Source organism: Epargyreus clarus, unplaced genomic scaffold (assembly GCF_041222505.1).
Source record: "Epargyreus clarus isolate Ecla_fem2 unplaced genomic scaffold, WU_Ecla_fem_2.2 ptg000004l, whole genome shotgun sequence".
In the NCBI taxonomy this organism is placed as follows: Eukaryota; Metazoa; Arthropoda; class Insecta; order Lepidoptera; family Hesperiidae; genus Epargyreus; species Epargyreus clarus.
This window is the reverse complement of record NW_027332212.1, coordinates 7,553,632-7,575,258: the sequence shown is the minus strand read 5'-3', so window position 1 is coordinate 7,575,258 and position 21,627 is coordinate 7,553,632. Positions and strand designations below refer to the sequence as shown.

General features: G+C 33.2%; 3 protein-coding genes across 5 annotated transcripts in view; 2 read left to right on the top strand and 1 right to left on the bottom strand.

Annotated features, from left to right (window-relative positions):
- Nucleotides 1–1,372: 1,372 nt before the first annotated feature.
- Nucleotides 1,373–5,618, top strand: RPA2 (Replication protein A2). Its single transcript, XM_073093070.1, has 6 exons — nucleotides 1,373–1,582; nucleotides 1,667–1,749; nucleotides 3,317–3,529; nucleotides 4,004–4,186; nucleotides 5,185–5,393; nucleotides 5,476–5,618. The coding sequence occupies exons 1-6, from the start codon at nucleotides 1,573–1,575 to the stop codon at nucleotides 5,558–5,560; spliced, it is 783 nt and encodes a 260-aa protein (XP_072949171.1). The 5' UTR covers nucleotides 1,373–1,572; the 3' UTR covers nucleotides 5,561–5,618.
- A 578-nt stretch (nucleotides 5,619–6,196) lies between these two features.
- boca (LDLR chaperone boca) lies at nucleotides 6,197–10,307 on the bottom strand. Its single transcript, XM_073093071.1, has 3 exons — nucleotides 9,966–10,307; nucleotides 6,844–7,098; nucleotides 6,197–6,587 (listed from the first exon to the last, which is right to left on the bottom strand). Exons 1-3 carry the CDS (start codon nucleotides 10,091–10,093, stop codon nucleotides 6,413–6,415), a joined length of 558 nt encoding a protein of 185 aa, XP_072949172.1. The 5' UTR covers nucleotides 10,094–10,307; the 3' UTR covers nucleotides 6,197–6,412.
- Nucleotides 10,308–12,183: 1,876 nt separating this feature from the next.
- The window catches only part of spin (lysolipid transporter protein spinster), a 33,847-nt gene continuing 24,403 nt past the window's right edge, over nucleotides 12,184–21,627 (top strand). The window contains exon 1 of one of the 3 annotated variants that reach the window (XM_073093067.1): nucleotides 12,184–12,706. In XM_073093067.1, coding sequence (XP_072949168.1) covers nucleotides 12,505–12,706 — 202 coding nt within the window. In that variant the 5' untranslated portion in view covers nucleotides 12,184–12,504. The remainder of the gene's footprint in view (nucleotides 12,707–21,627) is intronic. The other 2 variants (XM_073093066.1, XM_073093065.1) reach the window with 2 other exon arrangements.

Genomic DNA, 21,627 nt, shown 5'->3' with positions numbered 1-21,627 from the left:
TTATTAATTTTTAGTATTTGTTGTTATAGCGACCACCATTATGCAGCCTCTGTAAAAAAATTAAGTGTCTATCTATTACGGTTTAAGAGATAAAGCCCTGTGACACACGAATATATATATTGAAGGTGGTAGAACCCTTTGTGGTTCGACTCCGGCGGCACCACCGGCAAACCTATTTCTACCTATTAACAGCAGTGTTAGGCGCTGCTGTGTTCCGGTTTGAAGGGTGTGGTAAGGGAGACAGACATTTCCGAGGCGTTCCAGCTTAGTCCTCAGGGGTAGCGGCGCATCTGTGGCCGACCTCAGGTAGGAATATCTAATCCTATCTGGGGTTGATTACAGATGTCCATGGGCGGCAGTAGCCACTTACCATCAGGTGGATACAGTCCACGTCTGCTACTCCTATATTATAAAAAAAAGAATATTAACAAAATATGTTATGATCAGTTAAATATTTCTGAATTGACCTAGGCATAAAAACCAGTTTATTCATTTTGCATATTTTAGGTAAATAGTCCGATTGTGCTTTGACAAAACTACTTTCAATCATTGTTCTTGATTATTCCTAATAATACTATGTAGAAAAATCGCACTAGGTAATAAATAACACTGTAGGAATATAGACAAAAACAATTTTTCTCTCAAACAATTTGAATATCGACGCCGATAAACATCGTAACACGCTATGTGACGTCAATTTCCGATTCGACCAATGGGAATGAGTTTTGCAAATTTGAATTTCGCGCGCATAATTTACGAGTTTTGATTAAAGTTTTAAACAATTTAATACGAAATAAAGAAAATATAATGGTTTAGATATGGTTTAGATGTAATTTCAGGACCGTAATGCACCGAGGAAAAAAATAACAAGCAAATCTAAATCACATGCATATTCCCTATTGTTGCAATCTAGTAACTTTGCGATGAACTTTCTCTAAGGCGCTCGAACAATCTCGCCTCGAAAATCGTTAATCCTGAGGATGTTGATAAGGGCAATGGTACAAAATTATTAAAAACGTGTATTGTCATTGGTTTTTGATAATTCTTCAAAATTTTGAATTAAACTGAACGTTCAAAGTGGATAGAAATCTCGTTCAAAGATTCCGTTATTTAGTTACTAAGTTCACCAACATGCAAATGCTGTGCTAGTTTCACGGACACTAAAAAGAGATACAGTATACGCGATGTAGTTGTTATTTTATGTTAGTTATTGTTCTGAGACTGTGATAGCTCTGATATAGGTTAATATACTCTTTGGCTCTGAAGCTCCGTTAGGCGTATAGGTGTTCTGTGGAGTATAGTTCAGTATAGGTGTTCTGTGGTTAAGTTACCTATGGACATGGCTCCGATGACAACTGAAAACTGACAAATACTGACAATTGTAATTTTCAAAAAATTGATAAAAGCGCGGTAACGTTGGTGTGCCGTGTGCCGGTTAAAAACATAAAACAACGGAAAGAGTACTTAGTATTATAGAATAATAAATCTGTTAATTAACCGGATTGGTCAGTTGAATACAAGTACAATTCGCCGTTGTAATTTATCAAGAACAAGAAGATACAAAAGGGCAAAATGTGGAATGGTGAGAATAAGAAGATTAGTGATACTTGTCATGTTTTGTGATGACTGATCGCTTACTAATTCTATTTCTAACATTTACAAACAGATCAATCCGTTGCGGGTGGCGGATTCTTAAGTTCTACAGCTCAGTTTGGAAATGCCAATACTCCAAACCAACAGCAGAAGTCTGTAAGAAATTTTAATAATACTTTTTATTTTCTATTATTCTTCGTTTATTTTCTACTAGCTTTTGCCCGCGGCTTCGCCTGCGTTTTAAAGAAAATAATATGACATACTAACATACATAAAACTGAAAATTCGTACTTACCCTCATTGGAACAACAGTGGCACCATCTGGCGAAAATTGGCCGTACCAACTCTGGAACCTTTGTGGGCTCAGGGACAACAACTTTGCTAAAGATCATCACTTGATCAAATGCATAGTTTACGATTCAATCCTTACTAATATCGATTAAAACAATCGATTTTTTTTGGTCCAAAAGATCGATTCTCCGATTAATAGATCTTAGATCGCCATCCCTAGTTCCCGTGGGATTTCGGGGATAAAAACTATCCTATGTCCGTTCTCGGGTCTCAGACTATCTTTGTACAAAATTTCATTAAAATCGGTTCAGTGGTTTAGGCGTGAAGAAGAGACAACCAGACAGACAGACAGAGTTACTTTCGGATTTATAATATTAGTAAGGATTATTTGTGCACTAATGAAAATTTTCTACGATTCAATAGGTTATATGCTATTTTACTGCTTATGTGCACTTACCTTTATAAAGTTTACTTGGTAACTATTTCAAGTATTCAGAAAAAACATTGTGCAATAGTGATCATTATAAATTTTGTGTACAAACCAATGTTCAGATTTATAAGCTATCCTTTGTGGTAAAACATTACAAAAGTAATTAGGAGGACATTTCCTCCAACCTTGTAGTCAGTCATAATGATCCTCATATAGAACTACTACCTAACTAACTAGAACTAGAGGTGCGCATTATATATCACTGAAGTGAAAAGAGAGAGATATATCTTTTCAACTCAGTGATATATATCACTCTTTTAGCTCAGTAACTCACTTTAGCTCAGTAGCTCTGTAAAGATATAAGCGACATTTTATATCAGTATATCAGAGAATCAGATCAAAATGTTTTGACAACATTTTTGATTCCTATAATTAATACAAAACTGGCAAGAAATTATATATAAATTTCACAGCCAACACTATTTGTATATCCCTATTTTCATATACTTAGCAAAGAAAAAAAAATTAATTAGTGTTTAAGACGTAATGCATTTGACTCAAATCAGACTCTCTCAGTCAGTCGCTCATTTGACTCATAACTCACTCGCGAGCGAGAATAAAACTGTTGAGTTGAAGAAGATCTTATATCCGGAATCGTATGGACCTATGAACTCAACCATGTGACGCGGATATAAAGATATAATTCAAATTCGTCGGAGTTGATGAGTGATTAGCTCTTTGGTGAAGATATATATCTTTTATATCACTCACTCGCGAGCTACTCAAGTCTAGTTCAAACAATTAGACTTAACAATCAATTACAAAAAGTTTAAATGATGTTCATAGTAGATTTACACTGGCCCCACTGACTACAGGGTTTGTAATACATTAATAAATCATAATTATAATTCGGATTCAATTTGTTACTGAGAATTTTATTTTTTAAACACATACTTTGAAGTATTTAACACTACTTTATTATAAAATACTACATGTTTTCAGGGTCGTAGGTGTTCTAGGGCTGCCCCCATTGTGATCAGACAAGCCTTGCATTGTGGAGATGATGGTATCAAAATATGGGGAACCGAGGTTCAAATAGTGTATATAGTGGCACGAGTAAGGAACATTTGCATGCAGAGCACAAAAATCACATATACCATTCAGGATATTACAGGCCGGATGAGAGCTGTTCTGTGGTTAGACCAAGAAGATGATGTAAGAATCATATATTACATTATTCAGTTTTAACCAAATTAGGTCCAAAGAGGATACTTTATTATATATTTAAAACATGAAATTAAAATTAAAATAATGGTCCAAAGTCCTTTGTGTATTTTTCACTATTCCTATATTTTGGAAATTGAAGTGTCATTGAAAAAATTTCCTGATTGAAATTATTAATTATATATTATCAATCCTGTAAAATATAATCATCAATAATTAATTCGCGATCATCAAGGATTCACTTAATATTATTGTAGTTATTAGTAATATTTTGTGTCAATAATGATAGCGTGAAGCGTACATAGCAATTATTATAAAGTCTTGATTGAAATTATTAATAATTATTTAAATATTTAATTTTACAGGATTCACTTAATGTTATTTTAGTAAATAGTAATATTTTGTTTCAATAATAATGACTAACATAATAACAATATAAACTTTAAATGTCATTTTTTTGTGCAGGATAAATCTTTTCCCAAAGTACAAGTGAATGATTACATCCAGATTTATGGTAACATAAAAACAAACAAAGGCAGAAAAGTAATGATGGCATTTACCATAATGCCTGTAGCGGATGTCAATGCTCTAACATTCCATTACTTGCAATGCATTAATAACAAACTAAAAATGGAGATGGCTTCTAAGGTAATATATATTCATATTTTGTCAAAATGAGTTAATGCCCTTTTTTATTAGTCGACCAAGCCAACTAGATGAATGGGTGGAATGTAGCCTCTCCCCGAGTACCGCCTCTTGCCCTGATCACATCCTAGTACTGTTTGCAGCTAAACTCTCACTCTCACTATTCACAAATAATTTCTGGATTATATTTTTTGAATAATGTTGTTATTGTTGTCAGTGTACATGTTATTTAGTACGTTATTTGTTAAGTTTTGACTGTGCTGTGTGCTAAGACAACATCAAAATGGGGATAAATAAGACTATTCATAGTGGAGAGTGATCAATGATATTGCGAGTTTTACGTTTTACATTATTTTTTTGTACTGATTACTTTTCGTAACAGTTGTTAAAGTATAAATTATTAGACAGAAATTTATTAAAATTTACATTTAATAGGTATAAATCAATTTTTCACAACATGTGATAATTTTTTTGCCAGCAGTACACACATAGCTTGCTAGTGAGGTCATGTTTGACTTTCCTCTAGTTGGCTTGGTCGAGTAGTATGTAATTGTTAAATTGTTTAAAGTATTTTACACACTATTGAGCAACTCAATTACAGAACTCAATCTTTTAACTCTTCTCTAAGATTGAATAAGTTGTGAAGATATAAAATATCTTGAAATGAACCCACTTATTTGATTCTCAGAAGGGTCACAAACTACTATTTATTAATATAGTGTTCTAGTAAATAAATCTTTGTAAATTCCCATAAGCATTTCCAAATTTTGTGGACAATTACATATTTTAAATGATGGTTAGGATATATTACAGTTGTGCTTGTTATGTGCACATATTTCCACTGAATTATACTTGATTGAATAGAATATAAATTATGGAGTAATTGTCAAAAGAAAATAAACCAGCATTAATATAGGAACATAATAAAGTTTTTATGTAATGTTATGTCCAAGTCTTCCAAAGAACTGAAGGCAATTAAAAATAAACTATTATGTTTTCAGGAGAAACCTGCTGCAAATTCTATGTTCACCAGCAATATACCGTCTAACTCTATGATCAATGTTGGAGAGACTGCAACCGCAGTTGGTGGCTTAAACCCACGTCAAACAATGGTTTTCAAATTAATCAGTGCATCCACTCTCGAACAAGGAATCAGTAAAAAGGACATGTATGCCAGTTTGAAAGATCGTATGCAACTCGCGGAACTGGAGTAAGTATTTATAACTTTCACATTGCATTCAAGAGTCTATCTAATGTGTACAATAATTTATTAAGAATTGTTTTATTTACAGGGATATACTGGAGTGGATGTGTGGGGAAGGGCACATATATTCAACTATTGATGAAGAACATTTCCGTGCCACTGATGCTTACTAAATCCTATGATGTATACATATTAATTTTGTTTATTACAGTAAAACTGATTATTCTTGAACCATATTCTTATTTATCTAATACTCTAGTCTAAAGGATGAATATGTTCTATGCAATTATTGCAATAATAAATAAGATACATTGCTGCCTTGCATTATCCTTGGATATGGATATTTTAAATCTCTTAACCCTTTAAGTTCCATGAGTTGGTAGACTTAAGATACATTTGAGAATTGGAGACCACTCTACCAAGTTTTCCTTACCTCATGTGGGCCTATAAAATATAGGAGTAGCAGACAAGCATGCAGTCCACCTAATGCTAAGTTGCTACTGCTGCCCATGGACATCTGTATACAATCTCAGAAGCAGATATGCCTACCTGAGATCGGTCAGAGATGCGCCGCTACCCAAGATCTAAGCTGGAATGCCTCAGAAAAGTATATCCCCCTTGCCACACCCTTCAAACCAGACCACAGCAGCGTTTAACACTGTTGCTATGAGGCAGGACTAGGTGTGGCGGTGGTGCCGCCGGAGTCGGATCAAAAAGGGTTCTACCACCCTGTACACAAATATAATAATAAATCAAGTTCCTAAGTAATTTTAAGTTTAAAAGCAGGTATCTAATAATAAAACAATCAATGTTCTGACATGATTTTAATACGTGTATTTTATAGTTGCATAAAAAACGAGTAAAACGGAATAGCTATATTTAAAAATAACCTTTTAAAATTATATGAAAACATTTCTTATCAAAGTAAGAAACAGGAATGGTATTTGCCGATTTTAATTGAAGTATATGACATAGTTCTGAAGTTATGATATTTTGATATTATGTTTCAAACTGGGGCCTTAAATTTACAATTCATCCCTAACAGCTGTATTTTTAACATCTGCTTTATTCCCTGGATATGTCTGACTTTCCAACTGGACATCCTTGAGTTCCTCTTGTTCTAATAAGAATTCCTTTGCAGTCCAAGCTTGTGATCCATCTTTGAACATGAAGATGGCTCTGTCATCATCAATAAGATATCTGGAAATAAAATTTATTTTTATAGTTTAAATATAATTCTCAACACAGAGATCTCCATATTAGAAGGAAATATCAATAAGAAAATTTAATATATAATTTATCATGTCAGCACCAGGTACCATGTAGGTACCTATTAATCATATTTTTAGATTGAATTTAGCACAGAAGCCGGTTACAACATATTTGGTGGTGAATGAAATGAAATGAAATGAAATATTTAGTGATAACTGATGTATCAGGTGTATATAAGACTTACCTTTCAGTTTGTATGTGATTAGTCCATAGACTTGACTGCCAAATTTTAGTGAGTTCTTCAGATCGGGCTCTTGAAGGTTTGTTGGCTACAGTAACAAACATCATGAGTGTTTGACCTTTCTTTGTAGCTTGCAAAATTGATTCAGGATTTGAAGTATCTAATTTAGTCAGATCCAAAGATGGTGGTTTACGTAAATGTTCAGGTAACTCGTCTTCTGGTAGAGGCTCTTCATCTTCTTCCCATTGGTCAAAGAGGCTATAAAATTAATATTGTAGCTGATTATTAATATATAGTACGATGACTATAAATATGTTATAGCTGATTATTTTAATTAAAATAAATGTGCTTTTAACTATCAATATACAATAAAAGAGATTTCTTAAGAAAGTGCTGCAGTTGTCCCCATCGAATGTTGAAATTATTGTATGTCTTTTAAATTCTAATACACTGTACACATATTTAATTGATATTGGTCCGTTTCAGAGATTTACAAAAAAACAGTGACACATGTCACATACATACATTAATTATATTGAGATTGAATTTTGGTTATAAATGTATCACGTATTGTGGTTTAAGGCTTTACGCATAGTAGATGAAGGCCAAGTTGACATTTGCTTAGCTGAGTCGCCAATAAAATGCCGGTTATGATGAGGTCTACATAAAAGATCATCACGTTATTTTTGACTAAAATAAAAAATAATAAAAACCATATTTATTGTTTGTCGATTCCCTAAAATAATTAACAATGTATAGTACAGGATCCCTAGTATAGTTTTCATCATTTATTAATAACAAGCTGATTTTTCGTGAGTAGCTTCGTTTTGACAAGACGCCCAACATTTTTCCTTACAGCAATGTTGGTAAATGGTAGCTTGATGGGGCAGCAAGGATAAAATATGTTGACCGGACGAATTCTAAAAATTTATTACTAACCAAATTTTTCTTTGTTAATTATCAAGATAATTATTTAAATAACGTGAAAAAATATTTGTCCTACAAAATATAAGGTTTTTATTAAGGCGTCCCCCCTCTCCAACATGCATCATAAACAAGGCCATGAAAAATAATTACTAACCAGCTGATTTTTTTTTTATTGGCTGTCTACCATTTACATAGTCTACCATGCACATTGTCCTACAAATTACATGGTATGTCATCTCGGACCTACACTTAAAAGTTGTAGTACTAATACTTAATGTAAAAATAATTAGTATCAAGCTGAGTGTTCCAGAATAGCTTCGTTTCAATGAGACGCCCAACAAATTCTCGTACGAAAGTTCTCGATTGTGGTTTATAACTAAAATAATAGGGATGAAATATGTTGATTTGACGAATCAAAAAAAAAATATTACTAACCGAATTTTTTTTTATTAATTATCGAGACAATTATCTAAATAACGTGAAAAAATATTTGTCCTACAAAATATAAGGTTTTTTTTAAGGCGTCCCCCCTCTCCAACATGTATCATAAACAAGGTCATGAAAAATAATTACTTTTTTGTTTTTTGTGTTGGCATCTGCGATCAGTCTGTCTGCGACTATAAACAGATGTGTTGTGAGTCAATAAGGCTTGTAGGGAACTGCTCCCAGCGGAGCCGACCCTTTCTTTATTTTCGGACTATTAGTCACGCGTCATCGAACATATCCCGCCGCTTTTTTAGGCGACGTTCAGTGACTGCAGTTGCCAGCTGCCCCGCCAGTCGGTTGGGGTGCCTATGTAGGCGTTTTTTATATTTTTCTCCATGAATTTCTATTTCTGTTTTTACCATGGGTATGTTCAGGATTTCATGGACCTCTGTTGTTCTAATAAACCAAGGTGCATTTGATATTTGTTTTAAGATGTAATTTTGTACTCGTTGGATGATCATAACATTAGAGGTACTTGCCGTGCCCCACAGCTGTATACCATAAGTCCAAATGGGTTTCAGTATTGTTTTGTATATGAGCAGCTTGTTGTCAGTGGATAGTTTTGAGTTACGTCCAAGTAGCCAGTAGAGACCCTTGTATTTAAGATTAATTTCGTCCCTTTTTGTTTGGACGTGTTTTTTCCAAGTGAGTCTACGATCCAAGTGCATGCCGAGGTACTTTACAGTGTTTTGGTGTGGTAGTTGGACGCCATTTAGGCTGACTGGTGAGCAATCGCCCTTTCGGAGTGTGAATGTTACGTGCACTGACTTAGATACACTAGTTGCAATCCTCCATTTGGCTAGCCATTTTTCAATTTCGTTTAGGCTGTTCTGTAGGACCTTAGAAGCTTTAATCGGACAGTTGTTCGATGAAAGTAGAGCTGTGTCGTCAGCGAAGGTTGCTATGGTAACATCACAACAACAAAAATAATTACTAACCAGCTGATTTTTTTTTATTAGCTGTCTAACATTTACACAGCTTACTACCCACATTGTCCTACAAATTGCGAAGTACGTTATTCCAGTCCGCCAGTTTTATAGTTTATTTATATTATATTATAGTTAAATTACAAATCTTGTAGGATTAATAAAAGTTACCCTTTTTTTTGTAGGACATTGTTTTATTTAGATAAAAATTATATTATCCTATCACGTGATACCTTTGTCCTACAGTTACTAATAAAAAAAAAAATCCTGCGGAATTAACATCTTTTCAGCGTAGGTCCGAGATGACATACCATGCAATTTGTAGGACAATGTGCATGGTAGACTATGTAAATGGTAGACAGCCAATAAAAAAAAAATCAGCTGGTTAGTAATTATTTTTCATGACCTTGTTTATGATACATGTTGGAGAGGGGGGACGCCTTAATAAAAACCTTATATTTTGTAGGACAAATATTTTTTCACGTTATTTTAATAATTATCTTGATAATTAACAAAGAAAAATTTGGTTAGTAATAAATTTTTAGAATTCGTCCGGTCAACATATTTTATCCTTGCTGCCCCATCAAGCTACCATTTACCAACATTGCTGTAAGGAAAAATGTTGGGCGTCTTGTCGAAACGAAGCTACTCACGAAAAATCAGCTTGTTATTAATAAATGATGAAAACTATACTAGGGATCCTGTACCAGTAACTTAGTTGCGATTGCTTAAAAAATGCGATTAGCTTACGATGCACAAAGTAACGGTCTTAGAAGTAATTTTTACCGTTCCATATCGGCGTCGCTGAAATCTCTGATGTCTTTCTTAGCCCATGTCGGTTTTTCCTCATCTTTATATTTCTTAGCAGAACTAATAGATGCACACAATAGAACAATACACAATAACTTGATCATTTTTAAAATCGGTTCTTTTGGCAATATTACTTGACCTCTGAGTCAGTCTCTTACCAAAGTCAGAGTGATAAGATTATATGTAAACCAAAACAATTCTGAGGGATTTGGCTATGATTACGCTTACGTTATAAACTTTCTCAGTATTACTCAGTAATAAAGCAGAAATAATTGAGGTTATAATAAATTTGTTTACAGTTGTTGTGATTACTTGAATGTTGCCATATCTTTTAGGACATAAAATTAAGAGTAGGCAGATAAGTTATAGTTCTATTTTAAATACAAAATTAAACTGAAAAAATATATATTGCAACTTTAAAGTTGAATAGTAAATTAAGTAAAATTAGGTGTTAATATGTTTTGTCATAATTGATAAATAATCACAATATTCTTCTGTGTTCTGCAGTATACCATAGATTTAGACGATAAACTTGGTCTATGGTAGATACCGTAAAGGTGGATTTTCGTGATCATATTAATGCGATTGATCAAGTATTGATAGGCCAGTTGTTCAAAATCGGCCTCTTAGGCGGGGGCTCCGAGTTTAGAATAACTGGCACCGATCTGATTTTTCAAATTCATGTGCGTATTTGAAATTAATTGTCACCCGCTATAACAATGAGAAGTGAGCTATAACGCTAGAAACATCGTGAGTAAAACTTCACATCTGAGAGTTCTTTAAAAAGTTCCCAAAAGTGTGTGAAAGGAGACCCGTGCCCAACAGTGGTACAATAATGGTTGAGACATTAATACGACTGGCTGTTATGCCGCGTCATATAGACTTTTTATTATTATTTGCATTATAGAATTATAGTCGTCACAATTTAATAGGCCCATTTTGACACATGCCATCGCTAGGCTCTAAGCATGTTACATACAAATCGATAACCAGAGAAACCGATTATTACGACAAATCGATTACAACTCCACATCGTATTGCATAGATTACTTAATATTTTGTAAACAGAATATTTATTTAATATTATTCTAAATTATCTAAATATTTATTAAAAAGATGAAAAGTAAATAGATTCTATTGTAATTTAAAAATTTTAATCATGATTAGAAGATTAAATAAGGCATCGTTCGTAAACTGTCCTTTTTTTCGTTTTATTATAATCGCTAAGAAACAAAGTCTTGATTATTTTATTGTTGTTATGATGTAAAAGGGATAAATAATTAGTTATTGGTAATTTTAAAGTTAATCGATTATGGTTTCTTTCGAATGCTTTGAAGCTGCAAGCTCTAGCCGTCACGTGGTCGTAAACTGCATAATAAAAAAAAATGTGAGCCGTCACGGGACGCCTGGCAGATGTGAAACATCGACATTATTTTGTAAAAGTAATATGCAGAAAAGAACATATTGTGATAGGAACTAAATATGTCATAATGATAAAATAAAATATTACGTTTTTTTTCCAGATAACGATGACTATTTATTGAATTCGATTGCGCATGGCGACGCGTCGCCACACCGTACACACTACTGCATATAGACTGTATATATATACCATCGTACAGCGTGGCGACGCGCCGCCATGGCATGCGTCGCCACGCCAGAAATCGGTTTTACGTGCGGCTATAGATGTTTCACATCAAAAGTTAGTTTAAGACATTAATGACGTTAGGAATGCATATGTCAAAATGGGCCTATTAAATTGTGACGACTATAGATATAAATTATATGAGATATAAGAATATACTCCTCGGGACCTCTCCGAGTCCCTCAAGACATATATGGGCTTAAATCGCTACGGATATAAGGTTTAATAATAAATCGCGCACGATCATGTATGTGTCTTATAAAATATTCTTCGTTTCATTTTAAGTATTTTAATTACAATACTAATGACATGCTAAGAATATATTACTAAAATGATAATTATGAGTTCAAAATTATGCACAAACAAGTTGGTGTGATCAACATACGCACCTCTAAACATATCTCTGTCGCATTATGTACTTGCTTTATTCATTATTCGTATCGGTTGCTATTCATGAAAGTCTACCTTAACGCTATGTTAGCGCTGCGTCCGCTCTGCATTGCAAGGCAACATTTTCTTGGCAACTTGACAGTTTGGTATAACTGTCAACTCAGCAACTGACAACTCATTCACAATTTCACACAAGAAAATTATTCACGTCATGAACGTCGAGTAGTTGTAACGTTTATTTATTTGTAAAGATTAAATTGTGCAACTAAATGAGTGTTTGTAGTTATCGTCTTATGTGTATTTATTTTTAGACATACATTGTTTATTCGATTTCTTTATAATAATTTTGTGATATTTATTTTGCTAGTAAAAAGTCGATAGTTCGTAAGGCGCGTTATTCGGCGTATCGGCGTTGAATACTTTCAAGTGGTAGAAGCTGTTATATCATAAAGCAGTGCTAAGAAGTAGAGTGTGGACATCATGGACCAGAGTAGTATTACTCCAAACACTTCCAATCAGCAGTTGGTGACCAGTGACAATGAGTCTGCGACGGCTTTGCTTCACGAGAAGCAGGCGAGGAGGAGAGACACTTTAAGGGATGTCAGCTATGTTGAATACATGACTGTAGGAATACTCTGTTTTGTGAACCTCATCAACTACATGGACAGATTCACCTTGGCTAGTAAGTAAACAATTATATAATTATTTTGAGAAACATTTGTATAACTTTCATAAACTTGTGACCTTCATAACATACCTTGATATTAAAAATGCAGATATCATTTTGTTATGATAATCTAGGGCTTGGTAAAGTTATTTACTTTAGTATTAAAAAATCTTCATTTACAATAGGTTTACAAACTTCATGCATGTATTTTGGTTAACTAAATCTCACCAGCGCTATTAATAAAATAAACATAAAAATATTACAAAATGACCATATAACACATGTGTCTAAAAATGATTAACATTTTTAAGTGACTTTTACACAAGGTTTTTAAAACTTTATCTATGACATTTACTGTACATGACTAATTATTAATTCCAATAAGATAAACCTTTAGACAGTATACATAAACATTTTTAAATTCATTAAAAAAATGTTACTTCTCGACGCAATCTACTTAATTATCCAAACTTTCAAAATTATCCAAATGTGTAAAAAAAATAATTATAATTTTTTACTGTGTACAGTAATTAATGATAATTTATTTTTATTACTTAATTTTATTTAATTTGAAGGTTTGACAGTGATAAACATTTTTTTACTATTATATTTAACTTAAAATTGATTAACTTCATTATTTAACAAATCTGCTTAGTTTTTTGGATTGGTAATACAAATTCTAAAAAACTAAGCAATTATAATTTACTTTGATTGCATGGATGTCGCAAAACTCACAATAGAAGTTTAATCTATGTATTTTTTGGTATCAACGTTTTATTGAATTTTTATGAAAACTGTAGTTAGACTAAGATGGCTTCAATTTTATACTTCATTGAGCATAATCTTCAGGGTCAACGTATTGTTGTTAAGTGAAGTGGAAAGGGAAGCTACAATTCTTATTCTATACATTTCATACTCTTATTGCAAGTTGTTTAGATGTATAGCAATGTAATAATTAAATATAATTGTAAGTTTTCTGAACACCAATCTGGTTCAAAGGGTATAAATAGACAGATTTACTTAAAGTAAGATATCTAATCTAGAGGGGTTGCAAGATATTTAATTTGTATCCTTATTAGTATCATACTTGGGGCTGAAAGTTCATCAGCAGTAATCATTTAATTTTTTTTGAAATCAAATAGATTTCTCTAGGCTACTTCTATTAAAGTAATAAAATAGGCCATCATTGAATTTTTTAGAAGTAAGATAATCTGTTATCATGAAATAAATGGTGGAAGTTGTTTTCCCTAAAATAGTTATTAAGAAAATCTGAATTCTACTTTGTAGCATAACAGGCAAAAAAGTTATAAAAAAAATCTTTTCCCTGATTTCAATTTTACAAAAAACTTTGGGAAACTTTATGAAGGTTGCTTTTTATAAAGGCTACTTTTTCAGCATGTTTCATGAAAGTGAAAACAACATAACTACTTAAAAATACATTTAAAAATATACATGAAACACTAAAAACAATATTTTAGTTGAACAATAAAAAGAATTCCCTTATTTGTTTCTCCCTGCTAATTTTTATTGGCTTATTTTAAAAACGGATGGGTTACTCGAAAAAAAACAATTACCGTGGTCGAAAATTTTAAAAAGTTGACGCCGCGCAAGCCGCGTCTGCGACGTGTGGCAATATATAAATTACGTTTTTACGTCAATCAATCATTTAAATGACAACTAAAACCTTTTTAGATGCAATCCGCTATCGCTACTTGTGCGTACACAGTACTTCATGGGTCACGTAAGAGTACGTTATTTAGCATATAAATGTACTATACTGAAAACATTTTGGCAAGCGAGCCAGAGCAGGTATGCGATAAGACACGGCATATCCCGTAGCGGGTTAATAAAACTTGTTTCGCATATTGGTTTGTAGCTAAAATGTGAAAACGATTAAACAATGTTTCACGATAAAAACAAGACTGTAAATCGGTAACGTATCATTCGTAATTTGCAACCTAGTTCAGCTGCTAAGTCGTTGAACCAGTATCGCAGTATCGCAAATTAAGACATGTATTGCTAAATTAACATTGATATGAGTACGGATAATAAGGTAATAAGGCAAGAATGGCAAACAGTCCTGTAGCCAAAGAAAAAATCCAGTGTACATTAAAATATCGACTAGGATCCGGTATTAGTCATACGTAGTTTTGGACGACAGCTATTTCGAAAAGCTTCCGCTCGGATATTCTTTTGACGCAATGTTTGTATATCTTATTAATCATAGAGTAGATTTAACCTATATGACGTCCTAAGACTTATCTCATGTAGATGACTACTGGGATTAAAGTGAGATTACACGAAATCCTTTAATAGCCGCGAATGACAAAATTACTCTAGCTCATGAAAATAGTTACACAACGTGTCTTACATGTTACAACAGCGTAGATTGCGTAGGTGTCGTTGACTTGAAAGAGGCTCTCAGGACGAATCCCATAATAAAGAAAGGAATGCAACGTCGGCTGTTTGTGACCGTTTAGCGTGGGGCACTAAAATGGTTAGACACAGGTTAAAATGTTTCGAATCACGGCGCGTCGTTTAATGGAACATTCGTGTGGGTCCCATTAACGAAGGACCCTGAGCATTGAAATGGAATTAACTCGAATTGTTTCACTCGTCATCGGTAGAATATTTTATAGTTAACTAATTTATTTCGAAGTTAAAAGTTAATTAGTTTCTATTTTGAGTAATAGGAAAATAATGTTATGGTAATTATTATTCATATATGTGTGCACGGACACCCATGAACTCCACGAAGGGTCGGCGTCACGTTTTCGGAGGACTAATCCTCAGTGTCAAATCACGTGCGTGGGCTCAACCCGATTCTTTTTTATACATTGTGTACGGCATTTAATGTCGGGATTATAGTTTCGGGAACAATGCCACCATTGTAAATGAGGCTGTTTCGATTTGGGGTCCCGTACCTCTATTTGTAGTTCCCGCGTTATTTAAAAATAAAACTGTAGAACACGTTTTTGTTATCGAAACTTTGTTTTTGTAAAAAATACCTAGTTGTTAAATTGCATAATTTTATTTGCTGACAAGGTTTTCAATATATACAAAAGAGCAATATGAACCTGAATGTTGAAACTTTTTAAATACCACGAAAGGTCACACCGTTACCGAATCAACAGAAAACATAATAATACGTCTTATGTATGTGCACAAATCGAATTATTTCCCAAGAGTCCATTAACAAATGCACTTGGCCCTTTCGTTATCTTGATTAAAATCTTGAAAACCCTATTACATTTGTGGGTATTATATTTGAGGGTTGCATGTTGTAATTAGTATCGTACCCTATTATTCTAATATTAACGTGTAAGTAAATACGACAGTCCTAGGTTATGCTTAAATATAATTTCTCTTTTAGATCAAATTATGAAATAAAATTAAAAAATAGCATAACTTTAAAGATTAAATATCCTCCTTCTTTTGTCAAAGTCAGTTAATAATAAATGTTGTTATACACCCTGCCTGTGATTAATCGATTAACATTTTATGTCCGTTACGGATCTTCTGATAACAAGCATTACAATGTATAATATAATGCATAGATGGAAAATATTCATGTATTTCTATATTTATATATCAAGAAGAATCTACCGTACCCACACAAGATAAGTTGAACACAAGAATACATACAAAGTCAATAAACTGAAAGGTTATGTTTGGGGTCGTTCATATCAGTAGGCGACACTGTGTGAGGTCAAGTTGTTATTTATGTTTACAGTTTTAATATGTGAGTTCCCGATCGGATTCCCACTTGAGATAAAATCGTCTGTCTAGTTCGGATAACTGAGTGGGCGTAATGGTTTTTTTCGTCTGTATGTCACATGCCGGTGTTGTAATGCGTCTGGCCCGAACCCAACTCAAGTCAATGTAATGTTTATTTAATTCTCTCGTAGTAACTGTGTTATCAGTTTCTTGTTTGATTGAATGTGTGTTATTAGTTCGTAGGTCAGGCACGGTGAGTCAGTTTGTTACATCGCTGAGTTAAATTTAGTTTCTTTGTTAATATCTTTCGGATCTATGTGTGTTCAGATAACATTATTGTTATTTAACTATTCCTGTTGGACATGATGATTCTCGTCTTAGGGTGGCTTCTCACGATCTGTAAATCTACCGATTTATGCATGGGCTGTGGAGGACTACGAAAAATAACGCCCGCACCCGCTCGATACCAACTATTCAATGGTGTGTGAATTTTTCAAATGGAATGTTCCGTTAAAATCCCGACTTGTTCGCGCTACCAAAGATGATGCCCTTACCACGGTGAGTTGGTGTGAGCCGGTACGCGTCCGTCCGTCAAGGATCGTGGGAAGCAAGCATTAGAATTAATATTAGGGTTCAGTCACCATGTCCAAGTGCTTTTAAGCATTACATTACAGTACATGAACCTCCACGTAGGAGGCATACATTCACATTACTTTTCTGTCGCTTATTGATATCTTTTTGCTGATGTTTTATTTTATTTATCTATAATAAATCATTTTAATTATACAATTATACGTTATGTGACTCAAAGTATGACTGATGACGGATCTTTTTACGTGTTAATCGCTTTTTTATATTGACGGGTGTGATTATAGTGCGTGCTGCACGCCACATGCGATCACTCGGTATTTTTGATTTACAGATCAAATTCCCGATGTTCGTGCTGTAAGTATATGTAGAAAAGGGGACGATCAGTTCAGAAATCAGAACAATATGTTAATTAAAATTAAAAATAGATTTATGTAACGATAACTTAATTAAGATATAGATAAAAATCCACTTTAATTAAATGTTTTGAAAATTGTATAGGTATACAGTTAATTTTTGTTCCGTAAATGAATCGCACCATAATATGGTGAATGAAATGGTGAGAATGTGCGTAAAGTGGAGTGGGTACTACGGTCGCTTTCACAACACCAAGTAAGTGTGCACCCACGGTTTAGTGGTCGCACATCGTACATTATTTAAATCAAATAACGAGCTCGGCTCACAAGTTACTTTATCTAAACAAGAAATTACTACGACAGTTCATTCAATATACGAGTATCATTTATGAGATGTTACACTCTTGTTCCTGAAGTCAGCTAAACAAATTTATGCAAAACTGTTAAGTGAAAAATATACCGTGCACCTAGTGAAATACACAGTGGCATTCTGCTGACTTCTTGTATGAATAGTTAGCTATATATCTCCATGAATCCTATCCATCCTCCATTGAAGAAGCGTCTTAAAATGTGCTCCACGTTTTTTCAGTTGTGGAGAGAGACTTATGACTACCTGTGAGACAGTATAATATGGTTGCACGAAGTTTCGGAGGGCGCCAGTGCAGTTCGTATCGCATTTGTATTTCTATTTGTAGGCACTAAAATCTAATGAATCGTTGCAGTAAGTTACCACAGACATTAAAGTATTGGTGGTATAATAAAACTACTGCATGAGTCACGCTATAAAAACTACAGTTGCATTGCATCATATCAATTAGACTAGATGTGTTAATCTCTGTGATGTTTCATAATTTACGGTCTATATTAAACGAATAAGACGTGAGACGTCTATTTTAACACGTAGGAAAGGTTTTATATGTTTAATGCGGTTTGAAATCGCAAATTAGTGTGCGGTCGTGCCGGTTGTGGTACGTTTTTATGCGAACTGTCGAACGGACCCACCGTCCACCCACTTCTAAGCTGCTTTTTACGTTGGGATAAAATAATTTTCAGAAGTAATATTTTACGTATCATCAATATATCCCTAGATATAATTGAATATCGTTTTCTGAATATGATACAAAATCAAAACAGTTATGTGATCCGATGGCTTTAAAGTACGTAATGTGGTCTATAGGAAAGATTGTTCGTTAAAATGTTAGTTCCAATTGTTCCAGAGAGTTCTGGTATCGTCGTTCTAGACCCACTGAAAAACTATCCATAAAAACAAAGTTTATAAATTACTTATGTACCTGATTAATTTATTTATTGAAATTAATTAAACTATTGAAATTTAATCAGGTGGACTGAATGATAGTTCATTTAAAGTGTTCCTTACGCGTCCTTCATGCACCCGCGAACGTCCTCAATGTCTGTTGGTAATTGCGTGAAAAGATACTGCTATTTTGCTTATGTGCATATTAACAATTTATTCATAGTATGGAATACTTACACACTTAAAATATTTAGAATGCGAATGCATTGCTATGCGAATATAATATAATTCGCTATAATAGCGAATGCTATGCACACACGTAGAAATGTCACAGAAAGTAAACACTGTTTTATGATTTAAGAAATATAGATTTTATGCTATACGTATATTAGAGCGCATCGCCAGAATTAATTTTAAAAACTAAAATTTAATATGTTTATAACACGAGTTACCTTTTGTGTAACTTTTATCAGTTTTATCATTGTTGTTGCTTATGTATGTGTTTGTTGCTTCAGCTTAATCTGATGTTGAAGAATAAAAGAGCTATTATGAAAATGTGAGTCTTAACACGCTGTTATTAACTTCACTTTTATGTAGTTAACAAAGCTGTAAATAAATATAGTAAATCGATATAAGACGATACTTCTAATTGTCGTACTTCAAACTTTGTAGGTGTTATGTAATCGGACGACAATGTATGTATAAATTGGCAAAGGAGCTGATCTGTGGATAGTTTATTATTTGTATTTTAAATCTCAAATAAGTATTTATTTGAGATTTACGCCTGTAGTGCAGTATCAAGTAGGTAGGTAGGTAGGTCTACTTGATACTGCACTACAGGCGTTTAATATAATTATACATATTTATATTTAATTTCATATGGCTATATCGTAATCGTAACATAAGTTTTTATGTTGGAAAACAAGTTTTTTTATTGAACATACCACCTCGTAGGAATCTTTATTTATCATGTGCATTAAGAATTGCATTGTCATTAAAAGTACTTCGGAAAACGTGACTACATTTTGTTTGAAACGCTTACGTATGCTTGTTTAAAGAATGAGGGAACATGACACAAGTGATTTCTTTGAGGTAATTCTATTTAGAAAGACCATTTAGTCTTTTTTTCATTCCATGCGGCTACTAGTTTTACGTAATATGATATGAGATTATACATAATTCATCAAAATTTGCCTGCTTTTTGCTTAGCTCATCTTCGTTTCATTTTTAATTAGAGAATAAAAATTTAATTTGAGAACTTAGTTAAAAAGATTTTTTGTAGGCAAACTTAACTTTAGCCCTTTGACAACATTAATAATAATAAATCTACCGATGTACAACGAAACCTTTACTCGTTATTAAATAAAAACAATAATCGCTTTCGATATAACATGATGCAATAAAAGGTTCCCCGCTGTTACCATTTTGTTGGAAATTTATTACGGGGTGCGGGTGCACATCATTTAATAAAAAAATATTGCATCATCAAGCTAGGGTTAAGTGAGTTTCCAAACGACTGGCCCGGTTTGGGATGTCCCGAATGAACTCCCTAATCTAATAACTCCTGTCTTGTTTCATACGCGGATACAATCCCGCAAGGTAAATTGTAAAAAATATTTTTTTGAAATTAAAAATAATAATTTTACAGAGACAAGAGCTCACGGTAATTATTTTACAAAAAAAAAAACAATAGAGTATTTTATAAATAAGTTACACGTGAACATACAAATTAAAACCTTAGAGACTTCCCCAAGTGTAAGAGTCTTAAAATTAAAGCATAATTGAAGCATAAGCGAATCAGTAAGTAGTATGAGTAAATACTCATACTACTTACTGATTCGCTTATGCTTCAATAATAAACGGTATTGTAGGGCACTCATTTGATTACGCAGTTTTTGCTGGAATCGTGGAAAATCTCGATTTCCCACACTTTAATTATTTATTAGCAGTGATTTAGGCTGTGTTGGAATACTCCACCTAAATGGGCGATACCTAAGTATTTCGGTAATAGTCAACGTCCATATGTTAAACGTTATTAAACCGCTTTTATTAACTTAGGTTGTATCTATGTACGTATGTAACGGAATCTTTCGGCTTGATAAATTTTAAACTTTGCACACGTATCAAGGACCGATGACAATGCAATAATTTAATTTAAACAGTTTCCCATTATCCTTATTAGATTTTTTTCTGTCGTTTTAAATTCCACTTTATTCTTATAGACGTGGTGATCCTAACTCTTAAAGCAAATAAGAGGGGATGCTACACGTGTGTATATGCCGTGAACCATAAGTAACGAAATAATAATACATTTTTTGATCAATGCTTTTTGTTTTTTACCACCTGGTAAAAAATATCGTTTAACTTTATAACTTAACCTTAAGTATATGAAGTAATTTTGTACAGCAAGACGAATATTTTTACTGTGTGCGTCTGTTTAAAATTAAAATAGCATACTTAATTATTTACTTCATTCAATTTTTAACTTTTTTGAAACTGTACTTGAAGCCTCATAAAAATTTACAATGTTAAACTTTTACTTTTGTATTTATCTCCTTTATAAGTTGTTTATTTAAAACTAGCTGACCCGGCAAACTTTGTACCGCCTCAAAATCTATTTATCAAATATATTTCATATAAAATATAGCCTATGTTACTCGTGGATAATGTAGCTTTCGAATGGTGAAAGAATTTTTAAAATCGGTCCAGTAGTTTTTGACACTATTCATTACAATCAAACAAACAAAGAAAGTTTTCCTGTTATATATAGTATATTAATGGACTAATACTACCGGAGTAAGTGGAGATTTTGTACAAAAAACATATTGTAACTGGGTACTTACGTCTATGTAGGTATTAAATTACGGCCTTAGCTGGTACAGTTTAGGTACATTTTTTTGACCCCAAGGAAATTATCTTTGTTAGATCCGCTCACGCATATATCATGAAGCCAGAATTTCAGCAACGCAGTACCTAGTGTTATATCGTATGCTCCCGGCGACCCTGATTTTCAAAATAAG